The sequence below is a fragment of the Lupinus angustifolius genome, chromosome LG05, assembly GCF_001865875.1.
Source record: "Lupinus angustifolius cultivar Tanjil chromosome LG05, LupAngTanjil_v1.0, whole genome shotgun sequence".
NCBI lineage: Eukaryota > Viridiplantae > Streptophyta > Magnoliopsida > Fabales > Fabaceae > Lupinus > Lupinus angustifolius.
Genome location: NC_032013.1, coordinates 925220 through 952805, shown reverse-complemented (window position 1 = coordinate 952805; position 27586 = coordinate 925220). Strand labels below are relative to the sequence as shown.

Here is a 27586-nt window from a genome sequence, read left to right as displayed (position 1 = left end):
TCTGATATTTAAAAGTGTTAATAAAGATTAAATAGGAATAGTAAATAATACATAAAAATATAAAAACTCTTATACTTTTGTATATATTTTTATATCCCTTTATTTATTACTTATTGTTTCACGTATTAGGATCCTGATTGGCAGGCATTATTTTTCAACGTTTTGTATGCCAATTCCATTATACATGAATGGAATGAAATAATCAATCATTGTCACGATGCCTTCACTTCATTTTGGTCAGTAAAATTTGACGTAAGATAAGGTTCTCATTCAATGCACTTCAAAGATAAATTTTAAAACAACAAATAAAAACCCAATGCTATTTTCAAATTCTTCATAAGATAAAAAAATTAAAATAAAATTTCTTTCTCCATACAAATTCGATACCCAAGAGTCCGGTACTAGAGAGAAGTCTCCTACAATTATAAGTGGTGCCAATAAGTGGATGTTGAGATATATGAGAAGACCAACTGAACCCTTATTATTTATAGTATAAAATATATGTATTGATAGTGTAAGAGATTTTTACATTGTCACTATATCATTTCCATTGGTAACTATTGACTTTTGAGTATAATAATACAAATAAATAATAGATAATATATTGAATGTGTATAAATATTTATACTAACAGTACATATATATTACACTTTATTATTTATATATTGGACTACCTGAAGGAAGCAACAAAATCAGGAAGTTCATAAAAAATGGCCCAAAGCTAGAATTCTCCAAAAGTTGAAAAAAAAAACAAACATTTGAAGGATAAGGATATTGACACTCCATTTGTGTATTGAAACTCTTTTGTAACTAATCTGAGGTTGAGTTTAATTTTGTAAATTTATGATTAGTTTATGAGGAGTGTGAATAAAGAAATTGGATTATCAATAGCTCTAACCATGCTTCAATTACTCATTTATGAGTTATGACATTTTAGTAGCTTTCTTTATAATTGAAAATGTATTGTTTGATTATCTAAAATTCACTTAGCTTGTCAGTTAGGAAAAATGAAATATGAGAGTTCGAGTTTAAATTTTAAACGTGTCAAACTCTTTTTGATTATAGCATATGAGGTTCTTATTCAATATTTATAAGAAAATTCAAATTAATCCCTAGAATTTTATAAGACATACTTTCCTTTGACAAAAAACCTATACCATCTGAATTAATTTGAATTAGAAGAATGTCCTAAACTTATTGATAATACACAATGATCAATAGGCCAATATTATGACAATTTTGAAATTGGAATAAATTTTTATAGCAAATCCAACAAGAATGTAATAAATATATCTCAACAGAAAAAGAAGTTAGACAACAACCATGTCGAGCATAGGCAATGAATGCAAAAATGTCTGCATTCTACTACTTCCAATGACAATGGTTGGTTGTTGGAAGTAGTTCCAAATTTTTCCGGAGTGAGCCGAATACTCGATTTGGCTGTTCGAAATTTTCCCATTAGATGACAGAACAGATTAAAGGATAGGGATGAAGTGCAGTTTCATGTTTGCTATACTATTTTCCAAATTGAGGTTGCTTATGGAAAGGCCAAAGGTTTGCGAGACGCTCGAGCATGCTTTTCGATTTGAAATAGCCAGAGAATCCTGCAGGTGTCGATGGTGGAGGAAAATCTTCAGCAGGCATAGCGAATGGACGAATCATCTTCTCCATTGTTTCTAATGTGAGATATGATCCTATTTCTTGCAGCCTCTCTGGACCCATAATAGGTAGTGTGTGTTCTTGACGCAATGAAGTAGCCTCACTATCATTATCATCATTATTCTGCCAACCATATATAACACAACAAATATTAGCTATTACCGGAAACATTTTACTGATTTCGTTTGCATGTTAACATTTGTTAGATAGGAGAATTCTTATCATATCAATAAGTAGCATTTGCATAGAATGGGTACATAAAACCAGCTCATATTCATATGTCATGAGGCCAATGGACATAGAATTGAATTTTAATTTCATACCACATGCTTGATAAAGTTAATAGCAAATGAACAAAATTTAAACCCTTTCCTCCACTAGTTTTCTTAGGTAAAATATGTTTAATCAGATATGATTACCTTTAAGGGGGATAAATCGGCGCCACGGCTGAAGGTCAGCTCTATGCGGTATCGTTTTGGATCTTCTAAGGCCACCTGCAGTTTTAAAGTCGAAAGAAGGTTCAATAAAGAAATACGAAGTATGTAACTTACACATTACATAACTCAAGACAACTAGTTAAGTATTCAAAATAGTGTAACTGCTCATATTGAAAGCACTATAGCTTTCAGTTGGATAATTAAAGTCGAGTTAGACAGAAAGGTCACTTTCAATGTCTCATTTACTGCTTCAAAAAAAACATAATATACCAAGTGGTAGAAAACTTCACTTGCACTCAGCTGGATTCCCTAGTAAATAATCATATTATATAGTTCATGGGAACACTTAAAAAGACGGTTAATTAGTTTAAAGATTGCACTTTAGGAAATCATAATATAAATGAAGGTCCATGTAAGGTATGGTAAACTTTGCACTTTGGATCAAGTTTACTAGTGCAAACAATAAGGAGTGGCAATAACTTCACAAACTCATGATGCCAAGCACTTAGCAGCACAGTAACAGGTATGTAGTCTACAAGGACATAGCCAAAATGACGTACCTCTGTGTTCTCAAACATCCTCAACACAATGTAGGTCATATAGTCAAGCTCACTTGTTTTAAATAGTCTCTCTAGACCATTCTGGGAAACAAGACTCTCTTCTCCTCGAAGAGATTCATCCAAATTACAATAACGAAGAACATTCATGAGAGAATGGATATGTGATTCCTGTCAATAAAGTAAGGCAAGTAAGACAGAGAGTAAGGGAATCAAATTAAGAGAGATATTGTATGCAAATGTGAAACAAATTTTTTATTAATCAGTCTCTGTTAGGATGTATGTCTCTAGATGAATGCATTTGTACAGGAGTTTTCAACATAATTTGACAAATTAATGTTGGTTCTGACATATGCTTTGCTATTTTTGTTCTGTTTAAGTTGTGATATAATATATAATATAATTATTCAATACAATATACAGCGCAGTATGAACCAAACATATGCAATCAAATGGATTCATATTGCTAGGAATTTATATATAACAAAAATCTGCTTAACTTCACGGTAACAATGCCAATGGCAGTATAGCAGAATATCACAGCACAGACTGTAAACAAAATTGTGTGCATCAATTGGCACTGCATAGTACGAACAAAGTTGAACTTACAGGTATATAACAGAAAACTACACTAATACGAGGGTCAAAAACCAAGTTCCCTAAATGCAATATTACAAACCATATTTACATGACCAAGTTATATTACTCGATTAATTTGTATAGAACAACACAAGTCCTTTTTGTCAAAAGCAAGATGTCTTGGTAAAGTAACAGTTAACAACTCAGCTTAATAAGTCTACCCTTATTAATTTAGCTAACCAGTTAGGTGGTTAATCATTCATAAATTGGATGTATTAATTGCGGTTTTCCCAATTTTTTTGCCCTACTTAAAATCAAACAGGGGGATCTAAATTTCTACTTGATGTTTTTATAACATGATACAGCACTCACTGATGTGAAGTATAGGCGAGTCCGGACATGGCGCTCAGGTGTCTTCACATTTGCATACCTGGTGGAAAATAAAAAAGATCAGAATAGAACATAATAATGCATGACATCACAGAAGGAACAAATATTCACTTTGGATCCAAACGATATTTCGTCTCTCTGTCATCGTCATCATCTTGATCCATCGATGAGATATCACTCATGGTGTTGCATTTTCGTAATTCATCATTCTTATGTAAATGTTTTAAGTTGGTTTCTGAATCTTCCTTCACAATTTCCGTGGATAATGAATGGTCTTGGTTATTCTTTAGCTCAGCAACACTAATGGCTTCCTCTCGAGTATTCCTCATATCAATTAAAAGTTTTCCCAATAACCGTCGAGCTATCTGAATTGAAACAGTAGAAACAAATTAAACAGTTGGCTGTAGTTACACGAACATGTGTAGAAACTAAGAATACTACATTATGTTCACCACACAATATGCACTACATGAAACTAAGATGAACTTCTCAAAGGTCTTTAACCAAGCATGTAGTCTTCTCATTTTGAAAGGTGTTTGTTTCTTACTTCTCGTTCGAGAAAATGGTAACATTTAAAAACAACAATCAAGCCTTAGTCTTATTAGGTGTGGTTGGCTACATTGATCAAACGACGCTATAATGCTCTATCATTAATTATGTCCATTGACAAAACATTGATTTCAAAATCTTTCCTAATCATTTCGTCTATCATAAACTTTTTATGTGTATTTGATGCTATACATAGCCGATTCTAAGTCCAAATAAAAATGTCACAACAAACATAAAACTGTTGAACCTCTATGATATGGATCAATGATGAATTCTACAAGATTCATCAAACTTTATGATTTGTGCTTTCCCTTCCTAAAATGGAAAACATGTAATACATAATGCAACAGAACACATGTAGGCTTGATGTTGCCAAAACCACAGTGAAGCACCCAAATAATATGAGTTAGAAATTCATATGGTGAAAGAAACTAAAGGTTCACGGGAAAATGAAGGTGTTGCCTTTACAATTTGCCTTTACAATTCATATGAGTTACAATTTTTCTTTACATTGTCGGTTTCACGCTTGAGATTAGTGTTGGGAAATAAGTCTCACATCGTCTGCCTCATTGTTTCAGGAATGGTTTAAATACATGTTGAGCTACTCCTCTCATTGCCAAGTGATTTTGATATGGAACTTTGACATTGTATTAGAGTCAGAACCCAACTCTCTTCGTTTGTCATGGACCAAAAGATGCACTTTCAATTAGGTCAAAGATAACCCATCGTCAAGTCCGACAAACTTATGTGGAAGGGGGAATATTAGAAGTAAGTCTCATATAGCCCGCCTCAATGTCTGGGAATGATTTAAATACTCGTTGGACTACTCCTCTTGTTGTCAAATATTTTTTAGATGGAAGAGTGACTTTTGTTTATGGTCTTTGAATCAATTTGGATAAGAATGATTCAACAGGTAAAAATGCGAGCAACAGGGTTTTGACTTCCTTGGCTCAGGTTGCTGGTTGTAAATAGTAAGATTTTTTAGTGGCTTAAGTATACCGGAAAAAATATCATGTAGAAGGGAAGAATAGGATAACTGTTTAAAGATTTGTAACGTGGAATGCAATTTGGGAGATTCCTTATGGCAGGAGCTTACTACTATGATTTGGCAATTGTGTTTATACTACTAGAAGGGGTTACAAGAACAGTATGCAATAATTAGAGTGATTGCAAATCAAATTCTAACATTAGTGTGTATCAATTTCTGATTTGCACACAAAATGTGCTATTTCTAACATTTACCTTTGAGCCAATCTTCAGCTTCTGCGTTGGATTAATTCCATATTCATTCGGAATTACACCATAAGCAAGTGCCTACAAATAAATTGAACTCATCAGTCACAGTTGATAAATATACAGATTACAGAAGAAAATAGTACATGTAAGGGTTGTATTTCAGCAGGGTAACTATACAGTTCTGAATTCTAATTACTTTAAATATAGTTTATTTCAATAAGGTAAAGCCAAAAACAAAGTTCAGAATTTGCATGAGATGGGTTTAATGCGATAGGTGCTTAGGCTGGGTAGTTATAAAAGTCAGTTGTTTGCTTTTAAAGAAGGGTACAAGCAAATGAAACAATGCAGTAAATGGAAGAAAAATTAAAATAGAGGAAAGAATCTGTGATCCACAAATAAAAATGAGAGCATTTTATTTGATGTAAGAATATCAGCAATCCTACAAAGCATTAAATTTTCACATAGTCAAATGACATGGCCACATCCCTGGTAAGAGTCATCAAAAAGTATGTCAAAGTATGTAACAAAAAACATGTATATCGTCAATGTATTACATTATTTTGAGTTGATCAGCATGGTCACAAACATATTTCTACATACCTGAACAACTTCGAAAAGCTCATCTAGTCCTTCTAGATTAAGATGTGCATTGTGCAAAAGATCATATCTATAATAAGTCAACATTAATCTATCATCAGAAAAGAAGAAAATAAAACCTAAATAACTTAAAAGAAACATATTTTGTTCAAACTCAGAGATATATAAATGAAAAGTGCAAAAATTGGTTTAACTTCTTCACATCTGACAGTGATACACAGATACATAAATTATAAGATTCTGAAGTGTTTTGGTTGATGATAACTAAACATGCTGTCCCGTTAAATCTGAGATGTATACTACATATATGGTTAATGGTTGAATGGAAGACCAAAGAGAGACCAATAACAAAGGAAGGATATAGAAAGAGAGACCAATAACAAAGGAGAAAAGTCCAAAGAGAGACCAATAACAAAGGAAGGATATAGAAAGAAGAGAGAAAAAATAGGAACAAACACTCAGAAAAATTAAGAAGTCATCAAAGCTGAGAAATTGTAGGCCAAAAATTGTAATTTTAATATAAAAACTCCAGTTAAGTGATTTACATGGGTTGCAAACATACTAGAATTGTTCAGGTGTAGTCAAGCTCTGGGATAGGTACGATACCTTGCTATAAGTACCTTATCAGCTAGTTACTCATTTTCAAGTTGTCCTAAGTTACTTTTTGACATAGTAACATGAACAATTAGAGTAATTTGGAATCAAATGGTTTTCAGTTGAGGAGTAAGATGAAGTATAAGGAATACAAGTTTATCAAAACACATGTTTACAATGATTTGGAGGTGAAACTTAATGATCACACTCAAGTTATACACTTTACACATTTTGGACCCATATTAATTAGTGAAGAGGAAATTGACAAGGATGTTACATCTAGTACTCAAGCTGTATGGATTAGATGGAATAACACTTCAGGTTTGACTTGTGCTTGCAAAATTGCAGATTAAGCTTAAACCAAAATTCAACCAGACATTTTTGTGAACCCAATGTTCTACACTAATGAATGTTGGATGGTAAAATGACAACTTAAGTAAAAGACAAGTGATATAAAAAATATAAATTCAATAATTAAAGAGCATCATCATAAAATTGATCATAAAAAACATGCCATGATTCCTGCTTTCATATATCCTCACAGACCTTTTGCCACATTTAAACCAAACTAGTCGACCTCTCAGTTTTTTGATACAAACAATATCCAATAAAGGATGAGGAGGGTGGAGAGTTAAACAGAAAATAAGGTTTAATATTAATATAGCTATCAGCAAACAAAATATTCAGACATCAAGATTTTTTATATTAATTGTGTTGGTAGAATGATAACGTTCCAGAAAAGAATCACAATCAATCTCCATAAGTGCAATTTGCTTAAATATTGTAACACTTGAAATGGGCAGCTAATAAATCCGCAAAAAACAAAGGATACAAGAATCGACTTACTTGCATGAGTCATAAACATCAGGAATTTGAGTGATATCAAAGCGTCTGTTCAAGTAAACACACCATCAGTGTCTCTTCCAATCCAACAACACACACAACCAGAAACATGGAATGAACATGTGAATCACAGGAGTTCATGACAGCGCAAAATGACTATATCATTGGAAAATGTTGATTAGAAACTAGAAATATTAAAAAAAAATTGGTTAATGAAAAGGACTTAATAAATTGATTAAATTCTAATTAAAAGCGAATTTTCATTTTTTTAACATGCTACAAGATACTCTCCCCATTTCAGAATATCTAAGTTTTTAGAGAATGAATTTTTGTTTCACTATATTTACATTTTGGAAAACAAAGTTGACATTCATTATTTGTTCCAACTCTATCCTTGTCTCTTGGTATCTCTTCTAAATGAAATGAGAAAGCATTAATGGAGAGGAAATATTTTGAGTGTTCTATTATAGAGGATAATTTGGTTAAACTTGTATTTTCCTAAAACTGAGACTATTTAATAGCTTTCCTAATTTGTGTAAGAGAACCTAAGATGATAGTTTTTTTGGGTGCAAGATGATAGATATATTGAAATGGAGGGAGTACAACTTGTGAATATTATTTTACTAACAAAGAAGAATAATAATATAGATGAGTTAATGTGAAGGTTCCATCTCAAAACCAATTGACAATAAGAGTAGTTTATTTAAAGCATTACCAAGACAGGAAGGTAGGCAATATTGGACTTACTTCCCAACAAATAATTTATAGTATTTGTACTTAACAATGATTGTATGGATTAAGGAAAGATACAATCAATTAATATTTTATAAATAAGGATATGAAATGACTTTAAACTTCTCAAATAAGATAAGAACAATAAGTTTAAAAAATTCATATGTGCTAGCATATTATGGCATTCCAAGTATAACAATGTGGGAGATTAAACAAAAAAGGATATCGTTAACCTCAATCCTCAGGTCTGAGAATAAGGAGCTAAAGAAATAATTTTTTATTAAGAAACTACTCTTTAATACATTGAGAAGTAGAAGATTTGGTTCCTCAAACTTCTTTTATCCCTTTTTAACTCCTTATCCTCATTCCTAATGACCAAGGTTAACAAAACCCAAAGAAAGGAAAATACTTACTCCTTGCGTTCATTATACAAGTCCCTTTCAAGCTTTTTCCAGCGAGCAAACATCAATAGAAACCCCTCGCTACCACAAGGTAATCCAGCAGCTATACGATCAACATCAATGTTTGTCTTTCCAAGAGCTTTTGCTTGGTCATAAGGAGGAATTACATCATATAAGCTTCTTTCGGTAAGATTATCATTTTCATCCTTTGCAAGCAGTCGTACTTGTTCAGTAACCTTTTTAGTCAACTCCACCTGTCCATAATATATGCCAGGGAAAATTTGAGAAATAAAATTAATAATTACTACCAGTTAGCTATTTTACTGATCATTTGCAATTGAATTTAATAATTCAGACATTGATTTTTATTAATTAGTCTGCTTATGGTTGGCATTAGTGTATTTCTGTTTTTCATTTCAAAGAGATTGCACAGCTTTGTTTCAATCTGTAGCCTTTTTGGCTCTTCGTTTTCTTTTACCTTATTTGATTGTTTTTTTTTGCATATCGAGGCTTTGGAATGCCCATAAAATCACCACTGGTAAGGTATCCGGTACAAAAATCAAGAGCTTCGTCAACAACATATCGCTCGACAATACAACTCTCTAGTCTTGATCGGTTTTTCACATACCCTTTTAATGTCATTAAAAAAACTATGAATACAGTTCTCCATAGGTTTAATCTCTTTTATCATGCAGAATAATGACTTCATCTTTCTGTATTTCACTTTTGCTTCTCATAATCAAAAGTTCTATGTAAATATGTTTTGTAAAAAGCACAGATACTAACCCACATCTTATTGTCAAGCATGTAAGAAAGATAAACTAAGCTAGAGAAGAGAGAAACTGAATTCTGCTAATATCTATTATGATTTACTAAAATTAAAAGAGATGAGTGTTCAGCTTTAATAAGGATCTAAGCTCAGCTGTTAACAGCTGGCTTCTTTCTATACAGCCTAACTGCCTAACTACCAACTAAGTATTTAGCAATGGCTTATTCTGTTTCTCTTATAAAACAACACCTCTTCTCTTATTCTGTTTCTCTTATATCACACATCCACATTACCATCGGCAATTTCTCAACAAATATTTGGGTTAGCAAGAATAAATGTCACAGTAAAGTCATGGAAAATGCTATTTAGGTCAGATTAAACAAAAAAAATCTTTCCACTTTTGTTTCTAGAAATGGTTACTTTGTGATAAAAGAGGGTTTTTAGTCTTAATGAATTTTCGGGTTCTTCAGCAAGCCCGGCGTGAGAACACCATATGAGATCTCAGAAGATATTCTTATTGGCATAGAACTACACCAAGTGATAACATTGATCCCCTACTTATTTACATTGGTCTTGATGTGCTTATTAAGCATATCCAAGAATCGGTGACACAATGCATGTTTTTTGCGGATGATATTGTCTTAGTGGGAGACTCAGGAGAAGAATTAAATGAAAAGTTAGAAATGTGGAGAGAAGCTTTAGAAACACATGAATTTTGTATAAGTCAAAATAAGATATAGAGTATATGGAATGTAAGTTCAGGAAGACGCGAACATACCCTTCTGCAGAGGTAAAGATTGGGGATCATACTATACTACAAGTTACTAGATTTAGGTATATTGGGTCAACCATATAAGAAGATGGGGAAATTGACGGAAATGTAAACCATAAGATTCAAGTGGATTGGATGAAATGACAAAGTACATCAAGTATCATATGTGATAAACAAGTTCCACGAAAACATAAGGGAAAATTTTACCGCACAACTATAAGATTTACAATATTATATAGGATTGAATGTTGGGTGGTAAATTGTCAGCAAGAGAACAAACTTCATGCAACATAAATGAAAATGTTGTGTTGGATAAACTAGACAAGATAGGATTAGAAATAAAAGCATTAGGGAGAAAGTTGGAGTAGCTTAAATAGCAGAAAAGATGGTAGAGTCGAGCCTTAGGTGATTTGGACATGTGTAGAGGAGAAAGGTAAAAATCTCAATAAGGAGAGCCGATCAAATGGAGGTTAGTCTAATTCCTAAAAGAAGAGGGTTGCCAAGAAAAATCATAGGCAAAACAAATAGAAAAGAATTACAAATTAATGCTTTGTCAATAAACATAATTTATAATAAAACATTATGCATTATTTGATCTATGTATCTGATCCTACCTAGTAGGATTAAAGCTTGGTTATTGTTGTAATTATAAAATGCAGTTAAGATAATAAATCTGTAGTTCTTGTGGAACAGTTCCATTGGCAAAAAGTGTATTCTTCAAGGGTCAAACTTCTAGATATCCACTGCTAGAATAATCACCGATCCTGAATTGCACACATGTCTAGTGTGATTCATTTCCATTTCTGTTTATGTTATCATTTTACAAGAATCTGGTCATTGCCATTTCCTTTGGAATGGTGAAATGCCTCTCTTTAATAAGCAAGCAATAAAGATATTTTGGAGAGCATCTGTTGAAGTTAGTGCGCCATGAAAGTTTAAATATTGTAAATTGTATGCTTCAAAACTAACATTTTCAGTTAGCTTCAACAATTTAGAACTAACACCAACCTTTAATTAACAAGTTTTTAATTCTTTCTATGTGCCACAATCAAGAAGACAAGAAACAATGAATATAAGAAACTCAGAAAGATCTCCGGTGTAATACCAGAACTCAAAAAGCAATAAGATGATTAGTTTTCAATTAATACAACAATAAGCCTTTATCCCATTAGGTGAAGTCAACTACATGTATAGAATAACGCTATCATGCTCTATCATAAAAGAAACTTAAGATAAAACAACAAATAGTCATTTATTCCACTAGGTGGAATTATGGACCGAACGACGCTACAATACTCTATTATAAATTATGTTCATTAACTTTTTTTTTTGCACCATTGGTTTTCAATTAATACTAGTTATTTTATATAGAATTAAAACAATTGTGCTCAACCGAATAGATGCAGAAACAAGTTTGATAGAATGCCATAAATTTCCTAAATCCAGAAAGTATATTTAATCCTCCCCTACGAATTATTAGGAAAGAGGTTTAAGTAACTATAGCTCTCAGCTGAGTTAAAACAACATTACCAACTTGGGAAGTAATTTTGATGCATTGGGTGGCAATCCAGCTCCATCAACCATCCAAGGAAATTTAGGTGATCCATTACTATCAGCTGTCTTTGCACTAGAGGTAATAATTTCTTTCAGCCGACCCTACAAAAATCCATTCAAGACAGCAGGATAAGATACAAATCAGTGTTCCAATGACAACTAAATTTTACCTGCAAAGTGCAAGATAGGAATTAGATACCAACTATTAGTAATTTAGAATTATCATTTTGTGGCCTGCAAAGTACTTGAGATTAAGATCCAGTGTGTTGAGTTAGAGAAAGAAACAAAGGCTCAATTCAACCTTCTTACATTCAAGAATAGTTAGAGATATGCATTTGGATCAAAGTTTTAGTCAATATCAGAATTCTGTTACATATAGTTTTTCTCTCTTCATAATCCCTATAGCTTAAGACATTTAGTTTATGTTTGATTGTATATCATGTAATTATAAATTGACGATGCTGGAGTGGTTTCTCTTGGAGCAATTCATCAGATTTCAGCTTCAAGTAAACCAAACAATAATAAATAAAAGAGTAAATTATATTGACACCCCTAAATTTTAGTAAAATTACATAAATGACCCTTCCATTTTTTTAACCTACACAAAACACCTCTAATTATTTACATACATTACACTGATTACACATATAGGAGAGATAAGTGTAATTTCTTAAACAAAAAATGGTGATGAGTGTGATTGAGTTAAACAAAATATGGTATATTGTGAAGACAAATCCAAATAGTATAATAGTCAATGTCTATTCATTATTCTGGTTAGTTACAATATAGTATAAGAGTGATAGAATTATTGGTATAGTTTGTAACGAACCAAAAATAATGAATAATATTGAATTTTATACTATTTGAACTTGTCTTCACAATATACCATATATTGTTTGACTTAATTACATTTGTCACCATTTTTTGTTTAAGAAATTACACTTATCTCTCCTACAATGGTAGTCAGTGTAACGTATGTGTATAATTCAGGATGGTTTATGTAGGTTTAAAAAAAAGAGGGATGGTTTGTATAATTTCATTAAAACTCAGGGGTGTCAGTGTAATTTACTCTAAATAAAAAGAAACTGTGGCCTTATTTATTGATCAGTTTTGCTGGTTGTGGGATTTTATGCAGTAGTTGATAGGAATAAAAAAGAAAAAAACAATCATGATTTCCAGTACCTATTATACCTTAAATTTAGAGCAACAACAAATCTCTACGTTTCCAATCATAAACCATTTTCAGCACCATTGAAATGCCTATAAAATAGAAGGCATACACTATAAATCACCATAGACAGTACAAACCTTGGCTTCTTTCATTTCAATGCTGGCGTCCTCAAGCCCATCCAACATGGAGGAATCCTTACTGACAAGAGAAACCTTTACAAAAGATAGCCTTTTCAGTAAGACATAACTAAAAGAAGAAACAAATCAAGCATTTTCGTGAGGTAAAAACATAAAACGCAAACCAGGATTGGAGTTAGCTGCCCTTCTAGGTCAAGAAGACCTTTGGCAAATGCAGCTGCAGACATCTGTTAACACATGCCATATAAAAATGAATCACATATGACGCAAAAGGACAAATTAGGTAAATTGACAACACAGTTTAGACATCAAACGTAAATAAATAAATAACAGATGCAACAATCTTAATTAAAACAACTTGGCCTTCTTTAAATTGGGTGGCAGGGTGAGCGATATTTAAGCTGTACCTGGACACGACCCTCATCAGAGCTATAAATCTTAAGGTCGTGGCGGTATGTACTGTGGAGGCGAAGCAACCCTGTACCTTCTCCTACAATTGTAAACAATATGATAATGAAAATCTTAGCAATATTCTCATATATAATGATCTGTTACAGAATACTAACACAATAATCCTAATAGTTGTGTCAACTGCTAGTGTAATACTACTAGTACAAGCTCAATCCTACTGTTGGAAATGCACCATGCAATTAATGGTACATTGGGAATAATAAGGTCCTAGTAAATAGTTTAGCGCTTCTAAGTTCAATGTTAATAGTAAATGTAACTTGCATTTATCCCTCCATATAAATATTAGTACGCTGAGTGCAATCATTCAAGCAATTTCATCCTATATCTCTCTTTTTCAATATGGTATTAATGCAGTTCCATCCTCCATGACATATCTTGTCACTATTCCACTTCCTGCAACTCTTTCGGGCCACCCTCTGGATTGCTCCACACCCTTTTCAACCCTCCATTGCTATTTGCTGGCTGGAACAGCCTCCAATACATGGAGTTTGTAAAGTAATTCTTTGAAGCCACTGCTGGTCAAGAATCTGATGATTTAAAATATCTTTGCTTTTGCATTTATAGCTGCATTACAAAAGTATAAACTCCAGAAATACAATGCTTTTACAGCACATCCCACATTCACTTGAAGAAAAGCTATTTCAATTTTACCTGGATATATATTATTCCGGAAATATCTTCCAAGTTCTTCAGCCTATAAAATAGAAAACAGTAACTAACATAGATGGGGAAGAAGATTATAAATAAGATTTATTGTTTATTCTAAACAATAATAGTACAATCAAACACAAAAGTCTCAAGCTGAGCAGAAATATTTATTTCTTTTTTATGTCTGTGAATATTAACCTGCTTTCTGCCAGCATGTGTAAGAACACCGCCATATTTCAGAACCATAAGAGCTTCAACTGGGCGTTCTTCAACTTCTCCATTGGCTTTTGTCACTTTGACCCACTTGAGTGGCTTTAGTTGAACCTTCCTATATATGCCAGAGAAATGTCCTCCCTGATGATGGGGAGAAAAGGAAAGGAGTGAGAAGAATGCAATTACTCTTGCTTTAAAAGTAAGCGGAGTTTTATCTTCCTCTTGTGCTAGCAATAAGCAATAAGGCCTGGCTTGGGTTTCAGCCATGTAGGAAGACATGCATACAGCCACATACCTCAATCAATACTATGAAAAGAATAAAAGGCCAAAGTAATTTATCTTCTACAAAAGATTATTGTCTCATAAGGTAACATAGGACTAAGTTTCATTTAAAATCTCCAAAAACCATACTCAATCACAAAGATGTTGAAGTTAATGCAAAGAAGTTGGAAGAAAAACCAAGTTTATGGTCAACACAAATTTAATTATCAAATTCCAATAACTAGAGGTTTCATCTATGAAGCATCGATACTTCAATAACCTTCATGTAACCGCATCCGATACCGATACTCTCTGAAACTTCATCAATATATACTTATAGCATATCGAAATTATTTTTTTGAAAAATAAATAATCTATAAATCTGATACTTTCTGGATACTCTCCGACACTCTTAAAATGTTTTTCTGATACCTCATAGAAACACAAACTACCATACAATAACATTTTAAGTGAGAGAAAAGCACAACACAATGAATTAAGTACAAGAATGAAACATAATATTCAATCCACTAAGTAGACTTGTAGCAAGAGAATAAAAACAAAACATACATATTGCATAGAGAATGAATAGGCAATTCATATCGCATAGAGAATGATATTGTTTCTATTTGTCGGCACTAAGCAATGGTTTCTTATGACAATATGAATTTCATTTTTTTATTTAGTGATGTCTAAGAAATATGCTCCTCATTTGGAAATTCATAACAATAATTATATGTTTTATGGATTTTATATGTATCCCAAACTTATTATATCCTACATTTTCAAGAAAATGCATATCAACATATCGGATACGTAATATATCTGATACTCATATCGGTATCGGTGCTTCATATGGACTCAATATAAAACATATCCATTAGTATCATATAAAACACAGTCAAAAGAACTAATAACCTCCTCAAGAACAGCTTTAACTTGACGAAGCTTTTCAGCATGCTCAACATCTTCAGCCTCACTATCACTTTCTCGATCTGGTCTAAATAATATAAAAAGACATATTTGATTCAAAACTCTGGCTTAGCAAATATATAAATATATAGATCAAAATACTAGTGGCAACTATTACTGTAAGAAGCAATGACAAACTAAACATGTAATGGCAGAAGGGTCACAAATTTTCTCTAAAAAGAGGAACTTTTATTGGGGGAAGAAAGAATTACTGTAAGAAGCAATGACAAACTAAACATGTAATGGCAGAAGGGTCAGGTTTTTCTATAAAAGAGTAAAAAAATATTGGGGAAAGAGAGAAATAGCCACAAAAAGATTGGAGTATAAGAAATCATAGAAGGATAAAAAAATTGAGACAGGAAAAAAACTTGTAAAAGCTGTTAGTGTAGAGATCATGTGCTGGATACCATACAGAAACCATGTAAACAGTTATATCTCATAACAAATTCAGAGGCAAGGAAACATTCTTGAAGATGTGAGCATTCCTTTCCAACCATAAAACTCCATAAACAGCACATTGCCACAAAAGTTTACTTTCTTCCTTATCAAACCTTGAAAACAAATTTAAGGAAACTAATACACTGCTAGGCATTGTATAGATAAATGAGGCATAGTTTCCATGTAGATCTAAAGATGACATATCTCAGGAGGGAGCTACAGGAGGTCGTCCAACTTGTAACACAACATTAGTATCAATCCTATTGAGTAAAGCTGCCCAAACAAAAGCTTGACCATAGAAGGAGCATTATAATTCCAAATTGGTTTATCCAAGGAAAACCACTCCCTAATAGGAGAATGCACGAGACGTAAAAATAGGATTTGGAAGAAATATGTTAAGGTTTCATATTAAAACCAATTGACAAAGGGAGTCGTAGTCCAATAGCTATTTAAATTATGTCTACGAGGATGAGACAACAAATGTGAGACTTACTTCCCAACATGCCCCCTCCATGGAAGCCTGTTGGATAGGTGAAAGGACATTTTTGACCCATGACTAAGGGACATCTTTTGGTCAACAACAACCACATAGAAGTTGGGCTCTGGCCATAAACAATTTCTAGAATCTATCTGCATAAAATTGTTATATGTTTGTGGCGGCTACGATCCATGGTCATGGGTCCATACATAGCTTGGTCATGTATCACTATTTTAGCATCAGTTATCACACCACACCCTTGGTACACAACTGTGGGTCACAACACACCCCAGTACACGGGTGTGGATGCCACCACACCCTGGTTGTAGTCCTTTTTTTAATTCTACATCTTAAACATGAGTGTCAAATTGAAGTTCAATTGCATTTTATGCTACTGTGATATGTTCAAGTCCATGAAGGTGAAATACCTGGTGCAAGGTACCAGCATTCGTGTTGCATCTAACAGATCTTGGAGCTGAACAGCACTTTTAAGTTTTGTCTGTAAACATAAGACCACTAGATCAACCATGGCAGGTGGAGAATTTAATAGCTTAAATGAAATTATTGAAGCAAGAGAAAGTAGTATTACCTCAGATCTAGGTCGGCCTCCATTATACTTCAACATTAAGTTCAGCAGATTTTCCTCAGTGACCATCAACTTCACCTTCTGTTTTGGAGTTCTATCACCACTGCCAAAAAAAGACTTACTGTATAGGAAAGAGTATTGTGTTTAACTAATTGAGGAAAATAAGGGAATATAACATACTGACGAATAACAGCAATTACAGAACGTAGTTCCTCAGATTGTCCAAAAGTGCCATTAATGCCACTACCCTGACGAGTTAGTCCTTCAATAGGTTGTACTGGTTCATTTACTTTCCATGGTAAAATTGGTGGAATCACCGAAGAAAGATGAGGTGCTTTTGCATCTAACAACATCTTCCGCAGCACACAGGCAGCATCATCATAATACCTTCAGACAATGCATAGCAAAAAAGAAGATATTAAAAGAAAGGAGAATTTGTCAATAAAAAATCAAAGTTGTCATATGTTATTTCCTTTTCTATTCTGCAGTATGACAACATGTACAAAGTTTCAATTTTCTAATCCATGTCAAAGCTCATATTTAAACGTTGACATATGAATTGAATTAATTTTCCTCGATATAATAGTAATATGAATTAATATGCATATACAATATCTCTGTCTTAATATTTCTAATACTACTCAGCTTTGATATCGTGTTAGTATAATTGGGCCTAACTCCACCCCAAAAGCAAGTTAATAGGGGCAGGATTGCTCATGTTATTTAAAAGTGCATAGTTACTTTCATCACCATGCAATATACCAAAGCTTAGTAGGATTAGAAATAATAGGAAGGAAATATTATTCTAATGGCAACATATTAGGATAGAGACAAACCATGATAACTCAAAGGATAGGCATAAAGGGATTAGGACTATGATTTAAACTATGTACATTTAAGCATGTACTTTAATTCTAACAAAACCTAAGCCTTAACAAAACTTCTTTAGCTATTTAACATTTGAATTGGAAACCTTTCATTATTATTCCCTCATTTTAATCTGAGTGTTATGCCCTACATGCTCTGAAAATTGGCCATAGGCATTCTTTTGATCAAACAACTGTTAATTGAAAGTATAGAACATAAAAAATTATTGGGCAGTCTCCAAACTTCAATTCAATAGTGGATAAGGAGTTTATGACATGGGATCAATATGTACAATTAACACGCTCCAACAAGTTATTCACATTGGTTATTATCGTAAAAAATTCCCCGCTTATCATCGAAGTAGCATTTTTTTGAAGTATCAGAGTCTCAGTCTTGCCTTAGTATATGCTAAGAATAGAAGGGCCCAAGAAAATCCCCATCACAGATATAAATCCGATGACGAAAAGTTGATCTTAAGATTTTCTGATCAATAGAAGCAAGGTGAATAGCTATTAATGTAACAAATATCAAAAATATAATTACAAACTAACTTGTATGAGTTTTTAACAAAGCTCCACCCATTCACATCACAAACATAAGAGCGTCCCTCACTTCTCAGGAGATCAAACCCACAAACCTGCAATCAACAAGAAAGGCTTATAGCAGGACACAAAAAAAGGAAAATGTGTGAACACAATAATAAACCCCATAAAAATGACTAACCAGCCTTATGATAGGCTTATTCCCTCAAGACCTGACTTATTTTTCATCCCTCTCCCCTTCCTCCCCACCACCTTAGATCACTCTTCTACTTATTCCTACCTTTCCCAACAACTAACTCGTCATTGGGCAGCACCCCACTTGACCCATGATCATTAATGGGAACCACTCTCTTACCCTCCCTTCTCTTCTTTCATACTCCTCCCACTCTTGTCTTTCCATTATTCTTCTTCCTATTTCTTCTCAAATATAAGTTCACTGCAGATCTATCACTGCTCAAACCAGAAATTGGAAACAAACAAATCTAACTGTACAAACAAGGAGTCAGACACCATGTTTCAGAAGATAATCATACTTAAAAAAATAAGACTATCTTTTAATCATGCAGTTAACACATTCACACAACATACCGCTTGCTTGAATGCAATGCAAACCTCTCTTGCCATTTCCTTCTCAGCAGGAGTCAGTAACACTGGATACCGGACCTGTCAAATGAGATTACAAACATGCTTCAAAAATCAAAATCTGTAAATAAGACAACTGTTGGATGTTCACATGATTAGAGAACAAACGTTTACTAACATATACCCCCAAAAAATTAGGGCAACTAACAAGAATAAAGAGACCAAAGAGGGGGCTGTTGCAATTTTGAAAATCTCTGAAGCAAGATTTAACATGTACTTCCTTAAAGAGGGAGTTTATTTAGAATGAGAAATGCTCCACACTTGCTTGGTGCCCAAAACAAAAGATGTGATAACAAAAAGGAGTGCAACTCACTTGTGCTCTACTCTATTCACGTTTGCCATTCCTGTAGTGTAAAGTTAGTTAAAAGTGATTTTCCACCCTTTCCCAGGCACCAACAAATGAAAATCAAATCATTGTGTTCCACTCTGATTGAATTACCTTGTCAATGTATATGTTTACAGTCAATTAGTGCTCCAACAGAGGAGCAAATTTTGAAGATAATTATTCATGTAATTATGGCTGCAATTGACCCTCAATGGTACAGATATACCCCTTTGTGGTCTGAGATAGATTTTAGACACAACTCCAGCATGCTCTAATTAGTCACTCTGCTTTCAGTACCCTCACCCATTCCCCCGATTTTCTATTTTCTACTCTCCACTTCCTCAAACAAGCACACATCACAAACTTTAAGCTCTATGAATTTTGAATCCATCAACATTGTTTCCCTCTTTATTCCTAATAGAGTGCATAATAATGGAAATTTATATGAAAGTTCTCTATAGATACACGTGAATAATAATAGTAGTCCACATAGAGAACAGCAACATTGTTAGGTGAAGGTTTATAAGCAGTTTTAAATCTAACAGAGACAATAGTTTTTGGAATGCTACTTACTTCCTTCCCATCAGTATTTCTCATAACAACACCATCAACAACAGGAGACTTCCTTGCCTCAGCATGAGCATATTCAGGGCCTACCGTATACACCTACAATCATTTTGTCAAAATTCTCAGAGACCATTCTAATATGTTAAGATGTGGAGACAGGTGAAACATGAGATGTGGGGAAAAATTCCAAATACATTTTTGTTTTGAAAAAAGAACCAAAAGCAACAGGAACCTCAACTGCCAAACCTTTACATCTGTCCCTCCAGTTGACATGAATTCTTCATAAATGTATGAGCCTTCACGCCTCACTCTTCTAACATCTGGATGGAAATCACTGGACCTGTTGCCAACCTAAGAGCATGTGATATCCAAAATAAAGACCAAGTTGTTAAATTATATTTTGGTTGTACAACTCAGAAAAAGAAGGAAAACAAGATATTTTGAAAACACTTGTCGAAGGCCAATAAATGTTCTTTTTTATTTATATTTATTATTAGAATATTTGGGCCTAACTCCATCTCAAAAGCTAGATCGTTGGGAAAGATTGTCCAAGTCATTATAAATGGTTCTTGAAACATATTCTCAGCAAAAATGGGGGTTAGATACTTAAACATATTCATGAAATTTTGCAGGACTGGACATCTGTGTGTGGCCCAACATCATGGATCGTTCGGATGCCATATTAGAGTAATTGAGCTAACCTCACCCTGAAAGCTAGCTCATAGGGGGGGGGGGTTCCCAAGTCATAAAGTTTGGCTCTTGACTCATTCTCAACCAACATGAGACTTTGATACTTAACATTTATGACAAAGCATGTACGCTTTCTTAAGATTGTAATGCAATATAATCACTAGATATAGAACATGGTATTCCAATCAAGTTAACCCCCATCAACTTAAAAATAGAATATGTTGGTTCTTATTACAGTGTTGGAGCTTATTAAATTGACCTTTCTTCTCTTAATTAGGCAAGTACCAAAACAGCTCAGCCACAACCTTTTCGACAAGTATAATGGAAAAGAAATGTCCTCTAGATCATTTCATGTTAACCGCACTATATTACACCAACCAAATTATGGAGACTGAGTTATCAGCCTAAAGCTTACCTTCCTAAATAATTCCTTCATACCTCCACCTGCTGAGCTGGGATAGTATATCATTATACTGTGGTTATCACCTTCACAAAGGCACAATAGTAACACTCAATACCACATTTGAGAAAATATAGTTGCAATAGAGTACATAAAAATAGTGGTCAACGCATCAATCATCACCAAAACCAAAAGCTTTGATGTTTATTGGAAGAGATCAATAATAGATATGCATTCAAGACAGCATTCTGCATGTATTCCAATGATAATTGCATTATAAAAGCATGTTGGCAAATATAACTACATTAAATATACGGAACAAGAAAATTATTATAGATAACTTCACTTTGAAACTTTATTACGTAAATGGAAATATATTATTTAGTTTTATGCCAAAGAAATAATGCAAATGGCTTCAACCTACATTCTGACATTTTATTTACAGATTGATAATTGTAGTTAACCTTATGCCAGTGTCATGATAATGGACACACTTCTATCCAGAAGAAATAATTTTGACACTAACCTTTAGTAAGCAATAACTAATTATTTCCAAGGAAATTCATAATAAGGCATAGAAAGTCTCATATGGTGGAATATCGTATATTTTATTCATGGAAATGCGTAGCACTGAGGCATTATTTAACCTATTTAAAATATCACGCATGTAAGCAATTGCATGAGTGTAAATATAGTCATATAACTGATAAGATCAGCACACACCTCATAAAAGGGGTAGCTGCACAGGACTCCAATGTTGTAGAGATTCAATATATCACAATTCACAAATGCGCCTACATTCTACACAGACAAATGCACCTATTTTCTACACAACTCAGTATATACTTAGATTCTACATTGTATATTCGTATTTACCAAGTATGTAATTAATCCAACCAAATATTCAGCGATAACATGTAGTGGCATTCCTCTTTAGAAGGAATACCAGCATACAGGTGCAATAACCAATTAGAGACAAGTCATTAGTTGTGGCTAGAAGATGCAGGTTTTACTATCCTTTTTCTACTTCTTTCATCTAGACAAGAAAATATTGAGCAATTATTTATGTCATACAATGTGTACTTTTTAGTGTGAGTTCTACTTATTCCCAATTGTTTGTTCACAACCTTTTAGCTGAGTGTTTATTCATATGTATGTCCATATTGGGTTGTGAGTAATATTTACAGCATGTTTCATTTTCAGAATATTTACGTTACAAACCCCAAATATTGTGTCAACATCTGTGTTCCAGAGGAAACTTGTGATTCTAATGATAAAGCAAGCCAATGCAATGTCCATTACATATATCAGACATCAGTTGCTTTGTAGAAAAAGAATGAAAGAAACAAGTGGCAAGGTGAAAGAGTTTCACCTGGAATAAGGAAACCAAACTTACCATCAATAGGCTTCTCCACAAATGGCTTCCAGAAACGCGTACCATGAACTTCAACAAAATCTTCTTCCTCAATGAAGTAATCCAGTTCTTGGTTAGGGAATTCCCTAATTACAAGGGCATATCTTGGAACTGGTATTCCAAACATTTCAAGATGCTTGAAGCAAAAAATTGAACATTATTAAAAACATTATACATCAGAAAAGAGATAGCATGAAGAATTTTGGATGTAATATGCAGTCACACTTAAACTGATACACAGATATCACTTTTTCTTTCACTATGTTTAAATGAAGGGGAAGGGAACATAAATAATAAACAGACCCAAGATCAATCCCCCTTTAGCAACACTTCAAACTAACAAAACTGACATTAGAGTTTTCATGGCGTGATTTGGCTTTGCACTATAAACAACACACAATGATCACACTTTTAATGAACAATGAAATATACAGAGCCAGGCCCTTGAAGAAAAAGTTCAGAGTCATTACATCGTCTGTTTGTTTGTTTTAAATACTGTAGGAATGCAATCCTGAAAATTATGAGAAATATCAGAATCTTATAATTAGAGGGAATGTGTTCAACTAGTATGTTCTTTGTTTTGTTGCTAGTTTTTAGGGATTCCTAATTAATTATAGGAATTGCCTACTCTTTATTTTCTTTTTCATTTCTCAGTTTCTGCTTATATATTGTACCTTTATCCCAAGAATACAGTCAAGATATGGAATAATTTCTCCATACTTTATTCATAAAACTTATATTTAAGAATATACATAATTTTAGAAAATAACAAAACCTATACATGGTTCCAGGAAAAGAGTCAAATATCAAATAAGTTTGCAGCCATTGTGAAGCTTAACTTTTATCAATTGATCTTTGTGTGGACCAGATTTATGAGCTTAAAATCAGACAGCCCGCTCATCCCAATGATAGAATTTATTATATTTATATCTGATTTTTTTCATAGAATTCAGAGTATAAGCAAAACAATGAAAGAAATTGAACCCACTTACCTCATATACTTTCCTCCGATCATGAAGAAGGTGCTGGGGCTCCAGTTCATTTACTAGAAAAGGTCTGGATCACAGTGCATGAGGAGTTAAAAGATCTGTTAGCCTTCTCATCCAAACATGTGAAAGTGAAATACAACAAAGGAACACAGTAACAAAGGAGAGATTGTCTTAAGAAATTATTCCTTTGACTGAGTGTACATATTTTAAGTGAGCTACACCATTGTTTGAAAATGGAAACTAATAAAAATAATAGAAAATTGACAATAAATTTGAGCAATAGCCGAATGACTGTACAGTGACATCAATTCAATAAGAGTGCTTCATATAACCCAATTGAGATCTCTACCACACCCTTCTCCAGAAAATGTAAAAAATAAAAACAGTTATTCCATCACAATGTTATACTCAATAACAGGAATCACCAAGTAGAGAAGGAGGAGAAGTCAAAACAATAGTGGGTGATCATGATACCCTGTGGAGATTTCAAAATCTTTCTACAATTTCGTCTATCTCTGTTAACAAAGTTTCAAGAAAGGCAAGCAATTCTCATGATTGCATATTTGACATGATTAATTGAATCTAAACGGGAACACGTGGATCATACTTATAACCCTAATTCTAGAATTTTACTGTCAGCAAAGCTACCTGATGCTTCATACATGTAGAAAGACTACCCCAAAGGTATTATGGTTCCACTAGAACAGGCAGTTTATATGGGATACAAAATTAAGCAAAACAAGCATCAGCACAAAAACCACAAATCCTTGTACAAAAAAAAGCACAACCACCCCAAAATAAGCTGTCACCACTTCTCTAAAAAAACAAAATTGACAATAGCTGTTTTTGTTCTCAGGATATTACACAGTGAACTTAAACAATACCCCCATCAATATATTCTCTTAGAAGTACAGCACAAAGTTTGTATACTGTAAAATCTCAATTTAAAATTTTCAAGACGATCATACTCAGAAAATGAACGAACTCCCACCTATTAAGCGATCTGAGATGTGTCAAAATCAGTGTGACTCATTATTTGGATGAGCAATCTCTTCACATAGAAGAGATCATGTGAATACTTACTTGAAATCACACATATCAGATCCATTGTGAAGTGAACAACTTTCTCATTAGGAATTCATCATTCTCACAGAGCTAGTTGGCTGTAACTCCAAATGGTTAGCTCATGCTTATATGCATCAGTGTCTAGACTCAGCCCACATAATTTTCAAACTTCTACTACAAACTTAACTTTAGTGTCAGGGTAAGTTTTGCAATTCAATTTATTGCCGAAAATGAAAGCTTTAGCATTGAAATTGAATTTGTAGTGTTTATTTGATACAAGAAAAAAGTTAAATTAAGTTCTAAAAAATAAGTGCAAAAAGCATTCGCACTTGTGAGGCCAATGAATGTAATCAGCAGCAATCCGCTTACTATTTTGTTGTCTTAAATGCTAATTGTTTCCTTAAATGCAGCACATAACATGAAAATAACTTGAAATGCTACAAGTTCTGTGCTTAGCTTTTAATTTTTAGAGCAGAAATTTTCAATTTTATCAAATATACCCTTAGTAAATATCACATTTTTTGGCAATAAGCGATGTTCAATATCACATCTCATCTCCAAGACAAAAAATGGACTTGCATGCCAACTAATATGCATACCAACTAATACCATCAACATGTGCCTGCTTGAATTTCATTTTTTTCCGCCACGCCAACTGATTTCCTTAGATGTTACAACCAACTCATCATCCTTTGTTGTGTCTTATCCTTGAACGCAGAAAAATACAATATTTTTCTTACATAATAGAAGAACACAATATTAGAAAAAGAATAAGGGAAAGTAAATCAGGGGAAGAATATAAAATCCTCCCTTAAAAAAGAGAAACAACCCAAATTGAGGCAGAAATGCAGGAAAACCATTCAATCTCCTGAATTTTTATGAGTAATAGAAATTTCCCTAAAACGCCAATGACCAAAGCAGAAAAGAAAATCCAATTTTTTTTCATTTTTAGGTGATTGTCAAGAAGCTAGCTTACAGTTGTCATATTAAAAAAGCATCTCACCATCTTAAGTATAAAAGACTACGCGCCTAAAAATATTTCTAAAACATGCTAAAAATACATCATCCAACAATTTGACGACCTTACACTACATAGGGATTGATGTGTAATAAAGTAAAGATGACATACAAATAAATATAGTTGGTAATAAACACGGCTTACTTCCTTAAAGCAGCATATGCCTCAGCCTTCTCGAGGGGATAACCAGAGGAATAGAAAGCTATTAAACAATCACATATTGGCCAGCTGAAATAGCAACAAAATTAAACTTAGTATTTAAATGGCATGGGTCTAAGCACCACAAGTTTGAACACAATAATATAGTTCAGTCACAACTTAAATGTTCCAAGTGCAAATACAATTTGTGCTTTCAAATTACAACCAACTAATTCCTCAGATTTCTGATGGAACTTGTGAATTTAATAACGAGTTAAAAAAGTTTGAATTGAAGCTGTAAAGAACATTAGTAATCACTGTTAGTATTCAACTCCTCATATCAGAATTGAAAAACAGATATACTAGTACATCAAACACTTCACCAGTCTTAAACTCCCAAAATAAAAATCAAATGTAAATGCTGAAAAAAACTAAATATAACAATAGGCTATACTGATACATAGATGGTTATTAAATTTTGAAATACACAATTATTTCATTCCATCATTTTCTCCTGATGAAAATTGAAAAACCCATCTGCTTTGAGGAACATTCTCAAGATGTCACAGGCTCACAACTCAGTGGCATGTAGATGTAACAGAATCAAGTGGAAAATAACTGGCAAAAAACTGCTGGATCCCTCGACTCAATGTACAAGCTTTCAGATTTCAGAAAGAAGCACAAATAGCACAATTTGATAGCTAATGAAATCAACTGTACCTCTCTACTGGTTCTTCAAGGATCACCTTGTCCCCAAAATGTATGACCTACAAGTCATTCAAAATATTAGGAAAAAAAAAAACAATGGAAAACACAATTTAATGAATCACACTCAACTCTACTATTTGTATACAACAAAATATAATAGAAAAGTTTAGAAAAATTTTGATTAAATAAAATCATCAACTAACTATATTTTTCTTGAGACCCTCAATATCCGAAAATCAACTCGGACTCCAAATAATCTGTGTTGAACTGGTAAGACCAATTCAAAAGGAAAAAACTCTTCCGCACCTATTTTTTTCCATTCACGTTTAAAAAGTCTTAAGTGGAACCAAATTCCTTGTCATTTGGAATAAACTAAATATTTTGATACATTAAGAAAGAAATGAAATAATCAAAACTCTATCAACTCAAATAATAAATAATAATCCAAACTCTAGTGATTCCAGTAAACTCAAGAAGAAACGAAATCCAAATTCAAATTTCCAAAACAACGGCGATAACGAGAACTTGACTATAGATTCAGTAACATACCTCGAATTCACCGAAGGCTTGTAACCTATCTAAAATCTGACTCATAGGCGCCGACAAAAGCTGAAAACATAGAAATCAAAAAAAAATGAGGAACCGAAAACAGAGCAACGAAATAAAGCACATTCATCCACTCATTCATTCATTAATTCATTCATTCACTTATTCATTCATTCATTCATTCATTCATTCACTCATTCATTCATTCATTCGCTCATTCATTCATTCACTCACTCATTCATTCGCTCATTCATTCATTCATTCACTCATTCATTCGCTCATTCATTCATTCATTCGTTCGCTCATTCATTCATTCATTCATTAATTCTTCGGAGAGTTCAAAAACAAAACGAAATAAAGTGAGAACCTGAGAGCCACATTTCACCTTCTTTTCCATCACACAGACGCCAATTTTGATCTTCTCCACCATTGTTGAAGGAAACACAATAAGTACTCGATACGGTGCGTTTCACGGTTTGAACTTCGATCTTCGTTACGGTGTTGCGGTTATGAGAGTGGAAGCAATGTGGCGCGAAGACGCCGAAAACAAAAAAAAACGCAGTGAGAAGATAGAAAATGACGGAAAGAAAAAGGTGTTTGTGAATGAGATCAGTATTTATAGAAGAGAAAA

General features: G+C 33.3%; 1 protein-coding gene across 7 annotated transcripts; it reads right to left on the bottom strand.

The window, feature by feature from the left end:
* Positions 1258 to 27586, bottom strand: LOC109347322 (inositol hexakisphosphate and diphosphoinositol-pentakisphosphate kinase 2-like). 7 transcript variants are annotated; one of them, XM_019587083.1, is made up of 30 exons: positions 27323 to 27586; positions 26959 to 27018; positions 26422 to 26468; positions 25708 to 25791; positions 23484 to 23547; positions 22474 to 22627; positions 21093 to 21163; positions 20234 to 20338; positions 19994 to 20086; positions 19042 to 19116; positions 18463 to 18548; positions 17225 to 17431; positions 17048 to 17147; positions 16887 to 16957; positions 15489 to 15570; positions 14295 to 14450; positions 14100 to 14142; positions 13385 to 13467; positions 13142 to 13204; positions 12978 to 13052; positions 11646 to 11771; positions 8587 to 8828; positions 7445 to 7489; positions 6008 to 6095; positions 5414 to 5485; positions 3734 to 3987; positions 3605 to 3662; positions 2657 to 2824; positions 2079 to 2153; positions 1258 to 1782 (listed from the first exon to the last, which is right to left on the bottom strand). In XM_019587083.1, exons 1-30 carry the CDS (start codon positions 27383 to 27385, stop codon positions 1516 to 1518), a joined length of 3177 nt encoding a protein of 1058 aa, XP_019442628.1. In that variant the 5' UTR covers positions 27386 to 27586; the 3' UTR covers positions 1258 to 1515. The 7 variants fall into 7 exon arrangements, with proteins under 7 accessions (XP_019442628.1, XP_019442630.1, XP_019442629.1 ...); XM_019587085.1 differs by having other exon boundaries at positions 6008 to 6074; positions 27323 to 27585; XM_019587084.1 differs by having other exon boundaries at positions 27341 to 27585.